At 40.1% G+C, this 12,502-nt stretch overlaps 1 protein-coding gene across 3 annotated transcripts in view; it reads left to right on the top strand.

Moving 5' to 3' along the window:
- Window positions 1–12,502, top strand: part of PolQ (DNA polymerase theta) — a 138,973-nt gene that overhangs the window by 65,295 nt on the left and 61,176 nt on the right. For all 3 annotated transcript variants that reach the window (XM_068347389.1, XM_068347390.1, XM_068347388.1), the window contains exons 9-14: window positions 1,202–1,405; window positions 1,596–1,728; window positions 2,175–2,339; window positions 2,465–2,677; window positions 2,796–2,932; window positions 11,148–11,308. In XM_068347389.1, coding sequence (XP_068203490.1) covers window positions 1,202–1,405; window positions 1,596–1,728; window positions 2,175–2,339; window positions 2,465–2,677; window positions 2,796–2,932; window positions 11,148–11,308 — 1,013 coding nt within the window. The remainder of the gene's footprint in view (window positions 1–1,201; window positions 1,406–1,595; window positions 1,729–2,174; window positions 2,340–2,464; window positions 2,678–2,795; window positions 2,933–11,147; window positions 11,309–12,502) is intronic.

Consider the following 12,502-nt stretch of genomic DNA (forward strand, 5'->3'; position numbering starts at 1 on the left):
AGAAGTGGAGATGTTGACAAGTATATGCGGTATCTGGCCGATAGTCGGCGCTGGTGGTCACACCCGCAACCTTCACGGCGATCGCTCGCGAGTTTTTGGGAATCTGTCGAGCCGTCGGAGACGTCAGCAATTATATATTCACCGGGTAAGTATATTCAAAAATTTATTTTATAATCAAAATATCATATCACTTAACAGTCAAAATAATTGGAGGCAAGGCTATAATGAGAAGCGATTAGTCTTCAGTAATGGAGTTATATTTTTCTAAAATGTTAAGTGAATGAGCACAGGATAAAAGATTTATTTCAAATGAGTTTCTTCAATTAGAGTTTATCAATTTACTTGAACTACGAACATCTATATTTTTGTGCTTGTAATTTCTTACAAGTTTCAGATAACAAATGAACAGTTTCAAAGTTAATATTGATCAAATTACGCAGAGGGAAAGGAACACAGAGGGGAATGTTTAAGCGAAAAGTGTAAGTCACAATGAATTTGGTACTGTTCATAAAAAAAAAAAAGGATGGTTTAGCAGCACTCCACTATGGCTGTCGGACGTCTCCTGACCACTTGTCTGGCCAACTGATTTTATGGCCATTTTTCTTGATGAGGGGCCATGAGGGCCCCGCCCTCATGGTAGCAGTGGTAAATAATGCAATTGTGTCTGGCCGTTGCACGTCCCGTCTGCCTCCCTCCCTCTGGCATGTACCTGGGGGAATACAGGAGAGCCTCAGAGTGGCTTCGCTGATTCAAATTTAATGGCGCCTTTAAAGGCGACATAGTTTCTTTCCCATTACGGCGCGAGATGGGGTCAAAGTTTCTTTCCCATGACGGCGCGAGATGGGGTCAAGGCCCACCAACCCCGTTCCCTGCTTCTCAACGGACTATCTCATTGCATTACTTTTACTTCCCTATTTTACATACTTACCAAGTTAATTTATGACAATAGCAATGATATAGTTTGTTCTATGCTCATTGCTAATGTCTATAACAGAATTTTTAGGGTGAAAAAAAGTCAGAAAAGTGAAAATTTTCTGTAAAGTAACAAAAAGAATGCAGACCCCTTTGCTTAAAATTCTTGTACCTGTATCTGTAACAGTTATCTGTAATGTGACCTTGTTATAGATAGATTTTTCTGTATATGAAGATGTCCACCAATTATTTGGACTTTCAATTTCAATTTTTTGAACATACCTTGCAGGAAGACGTTAACTCTGGAGTACAAATAGTTGGCATGTCTGCAACGCTTCCAAACTTGGATTTGTTGGCATTGTGGCTAAACTCTCAACTTTACAGTACGGACTATCGTCCAGTCCCCCTTGCTGAAAGGGTCAAGATCGGAAGGACTGTGTTCGACTGTCAGTTAAAGAAGTTTCGAGAGCTTGACAATGCATTAACTGTAAAAGTAAGTAAAAAAATGTATTAGCATGGATTTAGAATTTTAATTTCTTTGTGAAATCAGACAAAATAATGCACCCTGAAATGTGGTTAATCATTTTTTTTTTATAGAAAATGGATAAATATGACATCATGAATATTTGAAACTTGGAATATACAGTACCTTTATGCACTGACGGTTGTGTTTATTTCATTAGAACGACAGTGACCACTTGATCCAGCTGTGCCTCGAGACAGTTTTAGAAGGATTTTCCGTATTAGTTTTCTGCCCTACTAAAGTTTGGTGTGAAAAATTAGCAGAAAGTGTTGCCAAGGAATTTTTTAGCATAGGTGAGTAGTGTTCCTTAAAATCATGATGTCCACTTTATACTAATTTAGTAAGATTTGCACTGCCTTACAAATTGACTAAATTTTTTAAATATTTTTTTTCTTTGAATTTCTTTTTTAAATATTGGATGATAACATTAACTTGAGTCTTGAATTAGTGCCTGAGTGTAATACTGTTCCTAACAGCTGGCTATTGCAGAGACCAAACAGTCTGCCAATCTTATCTTTTATGCATTTGATTATAAGTCCAATAATCTATCAACCCACAGTAAATGTAATAATATACTGTACAATCACAATTTTTTACATTTCTTATTATATAGTTATTATTTTCTAATCTATACAGTATATACTAAAGTATATTGCACACTAGATTCTTTAGTTTACTCGCTGTAATGTAATAAATCAATTTGGTGCCTCTATTCAATTCTCTATAATTCTCTTTCCAGGCAAACCTGATAGCCAGTATGCTAGTCATATCAGTGCAAAGTTACGCGAGTCTCTTAATTCCACTGGGATCAGCAAAGTGATAGAAGCTCTACGTAAATGTCCCGTTGGGCTTGATAAAGTATTGGGGAGGTCAATCTCCTTTGCTGTTGCATACCATCATGCAGGTAGGGACAAAATGTAATATTAATTTATTTTGATTGATAGAAAATTTATAAAGAAAAAATTTATATCAACAGTATTAAATGTTAATTTGAACAATTTTTTTACATCATTTTTTTTTTTCTCTAAGGTTTGACATTTGATGAACGTGATATCGTTGAAGGGGGTTTTCGAAACGGTTCAATACGTGTGCTCGTGGCAACTTCCACTCTCTCCTCGGGGGTTAACTTACCTGCACGACGAGTGATTATCAGGTCCCCGGTATTTGGGGGATCTATCATAGACACCCTAACATACAAGCAGATGATTGGTCGAGCGGGAAGGAAAGGAGTTGATACAGAAGGTTGGGTTTAATTCTTGTTTGAAATTGAATACTGTACAGTTATTAGAATTAATGACATTTGTCAAGTTTTCTCACTAAAGGAAAACCTATTCATATATAAAACTACTCACGTTTGCAGGTGAAAGTATACTGGTATGTCGTGAAGGAGAAAAACAAAAAGCCCTGACCCTGTTGTCCTCCTCACTGCCCCCTGTGACATCTTGCTTACAACAAGACTCGTCTCTGACATCCAGTATGAAAAGAGCAGTTTTAGAGGTAAATGTTTAACAGTATCATGAACATCATCAGTATTTTTATGTCGAGTTTTTCCCCTCGGTGATGTTGGATGTGAAATATATACTCACCCTCTGTTTGTAAGATATATGAGTAAATTACATGAAATATAGAAAATCAAAGCATGATTTAAAAACAGAATTTCAAGGTGGAAAAAAGCATTTGCAAAGGCAGCAGAAGAGAAGAATAGAGTTGTATAAACTATTAATTGTAACAAATAGTGCAATAAGAGCATATCTTTTTCTATTTTAATGTAGTAATCCCTTTGCATCCATGAATTCAGTCAACAATAATATCAAGTGTACAGTGGTGCCTAGGTTTATGAGTGACTGAATATCAACAAACATTCAGATAGGTTACAAAAATTTCCCACTGTATGCACATTTTTATTTGGACAAGTTATAAAGAGACTAGGACAAAATTAGTCACTCGGTGCCCAGACAGCACACACAGCGTTCACGCCGTGTTCATATGATTTTTACATTTTCATGCCATTTTGAAGAAAAGAGTAAAGCAGTTGTCTTTAGATAGGTTTGTGGTTAGAATTTAATGTAAGAGTGTACTGTATATAAAAGATGACCAAGTGTGCATAAAGTGTAAATTAAGTACAGTAATTCAGTTAGTGATAGTCAATGTCATTCGAGAGAGAGAGAACTCCCAATATTTAGCAGAAATTCTCATGGAGGAAGATTCTCCTTCCAAGCAGTAACCTCTTCCCCCTCCTCTCTTGTCTCCCTCATGCCAGCCACGACTACTTAAAGGTAAAGTGCAAGTTATTTTGTCAATGTGTCTTTACTGTATCGTGAATTATTGATTTTTAAATATTTAACTTAGCCGGTGAATATATAATAGCTGAGCCTCTGGTGGCTCGACAGAAAAAAACAGACAAAAACTCGCGAGCGATCGCTATGAAGGTTGCGGGTGTGCCCACTAGCGCCAACCATCGGCCAGATACCGCATATACATGTAAACAGACCCAATTTTTTTCTCTGTCGGCCTTAACGACAAGACGTATCAATACTCGCTGTATAACCTGGAGTTTTCTCAACATATTTGGTGAAGTACTTCCTTTTGGTTTGAGCTTTCGCAGTGCAGGTGTTTTATCTTCAACTTAAATCTTGAACTCGTTTATGGGTAGATTTAATTTTTGATGACTTTGGAGTGTTTTTTGGACTTTCTTTGACTTTTAAATGGCCGACCCTTCCCTTAGTACGGAAGTGTGTTTTAGGCTTTTAGCAATTATCTTATCACGTTATAAATTGTTGTTGTTAATTATAGATTTTCCTCTATATATTTTATATCTCAACCGCCTTTATTAGGGCTCTTCGATTAGCTTTCCATTTATAATAAACATCAAGATAAATTTTAATGATTTGTTTATATGCGACCTTTCCTATTCCTCCTCTAAACCGAGAGTAGGCGGTCCTAACTTGGAAACCGAAGTTAAACAACGTTGAGCCCTTTCAATCGTAAATATCTTTTACAACAAATGATTTAAAACTTATTAAATGAATATTTTTTAGTAGATATTTTATGAAAGATTTTCTATGAATAGTCTTCGTACTGTTTCAAAGATGAACTAACGTTTAGTTTATTTATGCTACGCAGTTTGCGCTCTACCGTTACGATAGAGAGAGGAATCACGGTTTCACTTTGCAGAAAGAGTAAATCGATTCTGACGTTTTGTTCATTCTTCTTTCAAACTTAAATGTTTTAAATACTATTTTAAAGGAACTTGTTAATTGAAAAACCTTTCAGTTTTTTCCTTTGGTCAAATAACCTGTTTATTGACGAAAGGTAAGTGGGCTCTTCTCTTCGGTGCGAAATCAAGAGAGAGAGACGGAGAGAGAGAGAGGAAGAGAGAACGTTCCGATCTTTATTCTCGTCCCAGGCGAGTAACGTTGTTCTCGAGTCAGTTTTTTACTCTCGTCCCTAGTCTCTGTACGGGGAGAAAGGATAAAACATTTTTAGTTTTTATTCTCGTCCCAAGGCACTGTACGGTGAGAGATTGAAAACGTAGTTTTGAATGAACTAGTGTTTAGTCTCCTTCCCAGCCACTGATCTTTTTATCTTAATATATGTTTACTGTTTTTTGCTTGTATTAATGTGCTTACATTATACGACTGATTTCGCAATTATAACCTTTTGATGAGGGTAGAATTGTGTGCTTCAGGTAGAAATCAGTTTTATTCATACCTAATGTGAATTGTTGTAAAATTCGATTTCAGTGAAGTAAGTGCAAAACAGAAAATCGTAGTGATAAAGTGATAATTGCGCAAAGTGTCATCAGTGTTGCGACCGAGGGTTCGTCTGTTCGTGCCTGTCGTTCGCCTAGTCCGAGACCTCTTGCAAGCTCCCAAGCCCAGGGGAGAAGTAATGTCGTACGACTTATGGGTTCGAGAGGACTTGATCAGCGAACAGACGTTCCCTCTTTGGTTTCAGGCGTGTCTCATCAACACCGCCCCTACCATAAGACGAGCGAGACGATTTTCTCCTCGTCATCCGAAGGCTTTTCGCATAAGAAACCGTGGAACAAGGTTTCGAGGCCCTTTAAGCGAAAGTCAGTCCTTTCAGGACAGGTCCAGCGTCCTGGTTGTCAACATTAGGACAGCTCTGACCCTATGCAGTCATCGGAAGACTGCTCGCCGCCTAAACAAAAGCGTAACACAGGCTCCGAGAGTCTTTTTGTAGGCAAGGTTTTGCAGTCACAGACGTTACCCTCGTCTCTTACCGCAACCATTCCCGTTGATCCTAAATGGGTTGTACGGCAAGACATGCAGAATAAGCTTGCCTCTCTTATGGAGGACTATTCTGTTGAGCAGGTTCACAATGATCCTCGCCGCTTAGCTGATCGAGATCTTGGCCGTCAGCCGCCCAAACGAGCCTTTGCTCGTCCTGTTGACATTGACGTTACAAAGTCACGTCAATCGTGTTTTGTAGAGCCTCACTCGATGCAGTCCCGTGTTGACTCTCAGCCACTTGTGGACGTTCAGCCGCTGCCGCTTGCTCTTGTTGACGTTCAGGACGTTCACCAACCAGCATAGTTGACTTGTTTTGACGTTGAGCGTCAAGCACCGCAGTCAAGAGTTGTTTTGACTGCTCAGTCTAAGCAGTCAAGGCAGTCTCGAGTTGACGTCGAACGTCCTCCCGCACCTGTTGTTGTTACTGGTCAGTCCCTTAAGCAGTTACATGACATAGCGTCCTTGACTGCTACTGTTGCTCCTTTGCGTGTGGACTCTGCTTGTCAAGCATTGCCACCACGGCAGGTCTCTCCCTTGCTTGAGACTCGGCTATTGTTGGACAAGGTTCCTTCAGATGAGGAAGTTGCTGATCCCCCTCCTACTGATATTCCCTTGAGGACTCTGTCAGACGGAGAGGAGCCTAAAGCTGCTCAGCCCTCTATGGACTTTAAATAAATCATGCTGTTTTTTAAGGATCTTTGTCCGGATCTTTTTGTAACTGCTGCTCCTCGTTCGCCTAAACGTCAGAGTTTACACTAGGCCTAGCTTCTTCGAAGCCGTTGTTTTATAAGCTAGTGCTCTCTCGCTCTTCTAAGAGAGCTTTACGTTTGCTAGGCGACTGGTTAATCACCAGGAGGAGTTTGGGGGAGACAGCCTTTGCTTTCCCTACTTTTAAGCTGGCTTATAGAGCGAGAGTCTGATATGACACGGGAGAAGTTCTCGGCTTGGGAGTTCCTGCCTCTGCCCAGATAGACTTCTCAAACCTCATAGACTCTCCCTGGCGCCCGGCCATGAGACGCTCCAAGGTTTTATGGTCGACTTCAGAGCTAGACCATCTCCTGTTAGGAGTTTTTTTTCGAGCGTTTGAAGTTTTGCTGTACAATTATGTCATGCATAAACAAGGCTTTCAGGGATGGCTCCAATGATCTGACAGCCACGTTCTCTGCAGGAACAAGTCCCTCAGGGATGGCTCCAATGATCTGGCAGCCATGTTCACTGCAGGAGTACGTAAGAGGCAAGTGCGCTCAATGTGTTCATTGTCAAGACAAACTTCACGATGAAGTCTACCAGGCTGTCTTGACAGCATTAATGGAAGGCGACTGGATGGTCTCTCTCGACCTTCAGGAGGCATACTTCCACATTCCTATACACCCGGATTCCCAACCGTTTCCGAGTTTTGTTTACAGGAATGTGGGGTACCAGTTTCGAGCCCTGTGCTTTGGCCTCAGTCCTGCTCCTCTCGTGTTTACGAGGCTCATGAGGAATGTGGCAAAATCCCTCCATCTATCGGGGATCCGAGCCTCCCTGTTCTTGGACTACTGGCTTCTCAGAGCATCGTCCAGTCTTCGCTGTCTGCAGGATCTTCATTGGACGTTGAGTCTGGCCAGGGAGTTGGGACTTTTGGTCAACCTAAAAGTCCCAACTGATCCCATCCCAGATTATTCTATATTTGGGGATGGAGATTCGCAGTCCAGTTTTTTTTCGGGCTTTTCCGTCTGCCACCCGAATAGAACAAGCCCTGCTCGAAGTCCAACTAATGCTGAAAAGAGAACGTTTGTTCAGTCAGGAGTTGGAACAGTCTCGTAGGGACTCTCTCATCCCTGGAGCAGTTTGTCTCACTAGGGAGACTACACCTGCCTCTCCGGTTCCATCTAGCCTCTCACTGGAACTAGGACAAGACGTTAGAGACGTTATCATTCCCAGTCTCCGAACCAGTAAAGGCATGCCTGAAATGGTGGGACAGCAATATCAGTCTGAGAGAGGGACTATCCCTAGCAGTCAAGAACCCAAACCACGTGTTGTCCTCAGACGCGTCGGATTTGGGTTGGGGTGCGACCCTGGACGGTCGGGAATGCTCGGGTCTGTGGACCTCAAGTCAGAAGAGCATGCACATCAACGGCAAGGGGCTATTAGCAGTCCACTTGGCCTTGATGATATTCGAAAGCTTCTTCGAAACTAAGTGGTAGAGGTCAACTCAGACAACACCACAGCTTTAGCGTACATCTCCAAGCAAGGAGGCACACACTCCTTCACGCTGCTCGAGATCGCAAGGGACCTTCTCTTATGGTCAAGAAATCGAGGCATCTCCCTGTTGACGAGATTCATCCAGGGGGACTTGAACGTCTTGGCAGACTGTCTCAGTTGGAGGGGTCAGGTGATACCCACGGAATGGACCCTCCACAAGGACGTGGGCAAGAGTCTTTGGGCTACTTGGGGTCAACCCACCATAGACCTCTTTGCCTCCTCGTTGACCAAAAGGTTACCAATCTATTGCTCTCCAGTCCTAGATACAGAAGCAATCCACATAGACGCGTTTCTACTGGATTGGTCTCTTCTGGACTTATATGCATTCCCACCATTCAAGATAGTCAACAAGGTACTGCAGAAGTTCGCCTCTCACGAAGGGACAAGGTTGACGTTGGTTGCTACCCTCTGGCCCGCGAGAGAGTGGTTCACCGAGGTACTTCAATGGCTGGTAGACTTTCCAAGAAGTCTTCCTCTAAGGGTAGATCTGTTATGTCAGCCCCACGTAAAGAATGTCCATCAAAGCCTCCCCGCTCTTCGTCTGACTTCCTTCAGACTATCGAAAGACTCTCAAGAGCTCGAGGCTTTTCGAAGGAGGCAGCCAGTGCGATTGCAAGAGCGAGGAGAGCTTCTACCATTAGAGTATACCAGTCGAAGTGGGAAGTCTTTCGAGACTGGTGCAAGTCAGCATCTGTGTCCTCGTCCAGTACCTCTGTAGCCCAAATCGCAGATTTTCTTTTACATCTGAGAAAGGTTCGCTCCCTTTCAGCTCCCACGATTAAGGGCTACAGGAGCATGTTGGCTTCGGTCTTTCGACATAGAGGCTTAGATCTTTCCAACAATAAAGATCTCCAAGATCTCCTTAAGTCTTTCGAGACCTCTAAGGAACATCGTTTGGCAACTCCTGGATGGAACTTAGACGTGGTCCTAAGGTTCCTCATGTCAGACAGGTTTGAGCCATTACATTCAGCCTCCCTGAAGGATCTCACCCTCAAGACACTTTTCCTAGTGTGCTTGGCTTCGGCTAAAAGGGTCAGTGAACTTCATGCCTTCAGTAAGAACATCGGCTTTTCTACAGAAAAAGCCACTTGTTCACTTCAACTTGGTTTCCTGGCCAAAAATGAACTGCCTTCTCGTCCTTGGCCTAAATCTTTTGATATTCCTTGCTTATCAGAGATCGTAAGCAACGAACTGGAAAGAGTATTATGTCCTGTTAGAGCTCTTAAGTTCTATTTAGCTCGTACTAAGTCATTACGAGGTAAATCTGAGGCACTATGGTGCTCAGTTAAGAAACCATCATTGCCTATGTCAAAGAATGCTTCGTCCTATTTTATCAGATTTTTAATACGAGAAGCTCATTCTCACTTGAATGAGAAAGACCGATGTTTGCTTAAGGTTAAGACGCACGAAGTTACAGCTATAGCAACCTCCGTGGCCTTCAAGCAAAATAAATCTCTGCAAAGTATTATGGACGCGACTTTTTGGAGAAGCAAGTCAGTGTTCGCGTCATTTTACTTAAAAGATGTCCAGACTCTTTACGAGGACTGCTACACACTGGGTCCATTCGTTGCAGCGAGTGCAGTAGTGGGTGAGGGTTCTACCACTACATTACCCTAATTCCAATATCCTTTTTAATCTGTCTCTTGAAATGTTTTTAATATTGTTTTTTGCATCCTGATTGATTTGGCGGGTGGTCAAAGTCATTTCTTGAGAGCGCCCAGATTAGGGGTTTGATGAGGTCCTGTTGTATGGGTTGCAGCCCTTAATACTTCAGCTCCTGGGAATCTTTCAGCATCCTAAGAGGATCGCTGGGCTTCGTGAGGAAGACAGACTAATAAGGCAGAGTAATCGTCTAAGTCGACTTCCTTACCAGGTACCTTTATATATTTGGGTTTTGTTATGATATAACTGTCAAAAACTCAAAGCATATACGCTGTAAACTTAATTAACTCTGGTCTCTACCCACCACCATGGGTGTGAATCAGCTATTATATATTCACCGGCTAAGTTAAATATTTAAAAATTATATTTTAATTATAAAATAAATTTTTGAATATACTTACCCGGTGAATATATAAATTAAAGGCCCCCCCTTCCTCCCCGATAGAGACCCAGCGGGATGAGAAAAATTGGGTCTGTTTACATGTATATGCGGTATCTGGCCGATGGTTGGCGCTAGTGGGCACACCCGCAACCTTCATAGCGATCGCTCGCGAGTTTTTGTGTGTTTTTTTCTGTCGAGCCGCCAGAGGCTCAGCTATTATATATTCACCGGGTAAGTATATTCAAAAATTTATTTTATAATTAAAATATAATTTTTATTTATTTCTGATGTTTCTGGTTATAATTTGTTGACTAAATTCTATTACAAACCTTTAAAAATTAATGTATATGTGTATTTATGAACTTGTGTTATGCATTGAGTGATTTTCCTTTTATTTCTTATTGGAAAACTTGTATTAGAATACTAGCATTTCAAGTTATGAGCTCACTCCCTGAACAAATTAAACTTGTAAACCGAGGTACTACTATATAGGTTTGCTAGCATCTTGCTTTTTAACAAAAGGGTTTTGAAAACCTGTTATCATACAGTATATGAGATTTAGAATTGAAAGACTGCCAAAACTTTGTTTGCCAAAAACTTTTTAGAAATCATAACTTGAAAAATATGTACAAATGGTACTTTAAATGTAGATAAATAGAAGGATTTGATGATATTTTACGTAAACTTTGCCGTGTAGAAAATTATATAAGAGTATAGATATACTGTAATCAAAGATATTGTACATACTGGTGACGTTAATAAATGAAACTAAAATGCAGTGGTTACAATTGGATATCTTTTTTGTATATAGACCAATGGTAGAAACTTGTTAAGTACAGTAATACAAATTGTAAGTAAAAGACTAATTGCATGAGATGTGTTTGGAAATCACAGGAAAAGCGACATGAGCAAGAGTTTTAATAATTTAGTATAAAGTAAATAGGAAGTAAGGATTTTAGTTGTCAACATGATAATTAAGGAATCTTTTCTTAGGAATAGTGTAAAAAAACAAGAGACGTAGCTTTGGTACACATGTAAATAAAGGATAAGAGAGAATAAATCATAAGATGCAGTGACCCCTATAAACTAAAAATTCTTAGCTAATCAGGTGATTGATGATTATGTGAAAAATGGGAGAAACATCACAAATTTAATTTTCTTCTTAAAGGTAATTGTCAGTGGAGTTGCTGCTGGTTCTTTGGAGGTAGAGAGCTATTGCAGCTGCACACTTCTCGCTGCATCTTTGAGGAACACGTCAGAATCACAGCAGGATGCGCAGAATTCCATTTTATCTTGTGTACAGTTCCTGGAAGAGAATGAATTTATAAGGTTAGTTTGAAGATAGTTTGGTTGAAAAGTTTTTATCATTAACTTTGATTTCAAACCATTCCCGTAACTGGAACTTATCTCTTTAGTAGAAGAAAACTATCTGTGATTTTATTATAGGAAATAAAAACATCCTTTTCTTACTGAGAAAGCTTCTTAGTTATTGGTAAATAATGTTACATTTTCTATTCATTGAACTTGAAATTTCTCTCCCATGTTTGGCCGTAGTATTGTTCCTCAGTTTGCATACCTTATTATCACTCCAAGTTTCTCTTGTGGTCTTCCTCAGCCTTATATAAATTTTAGGTATTGTGAAGTAGTTATAATCATGTGTATTGTGGTGGTTCACTTTGTGTTTTCTCTTGTATGCATCACATGCATAAGATCCTCTAAGTTTACTTGGCAGTTCTTTTAAGTCTTTTTATAGTTAACCTGAATCCCAATTATATTATCTGCAACAATTACATAAATTTACAGCAGTATTTGCAATTATGGATGAAAATCTTCAATAATTGTTACATGAATGGAAAATTGTATCAGATTCAAGGGAATTCATTTGAAAGATGCTCTGGGGCTATGTGTGGATGACTTTTGTGCTGTTGTGTTTTACTGTCTAGGGACATGGAGTAGTTGACATCTGTCTGTTCGGCTCTTTTGATGTCTATCTGCCTGCTTCAGTTAATTTTTTTTAAGCAATATGTTATTGATTATCATGAGGTAGTGTAATAAAAGCACTGTAAAGGTGGTACGACAGATAATGAAGTCATGGGGAATTGTTTTAGATGTTTTGGGCATGTAATTGAAAGGGTTGGTGAGTGAATAGTTAGGGGATATATATTGAAGTGGTTGGTTGCTGTATAGTAGAAGAGGCAGAAAATCATGAAGGAAATGGCATAGATGAGAACTGTGCATTATCATTATAAATTAGTTCAACAAGACTTGTTACATTCCTGAGCTGCATATAGGTTGGAAAAACATTTGGTCTTAGATAAGATGTGAAGGTTGGAACATTGTAGGTGAAAGAATTCAGACAGCCAGTTTGGAAAAGACAGCAATGCAGCTGGGGCTAAAAGAATGAGTCAAAGAACTTGAACATTATCTACTTTGTATTATGCAGATCACTGGTGATACTGCTTGACAGAATGAAAATTGCACAGTAGGGAAAAGAGAGAAATATACTGTATATATAACTCTTTA

The sequence above is a fragment of the Palaemon carinicauda genome, chromosome 23 (assembly GCF_036898095.1).
Source record: "Palaemon carinicauda isolate YSFRI2023 chromosome 23, ASM3689809v2, whole genome shotgun sequence".
Classification (NCBI taxonomy): Eukaryota; Metazoa; Arthropoda; class Malacostraca; order Decapoda; family Palaemonidae; genus Palaemon; species Palaemon carinicauda.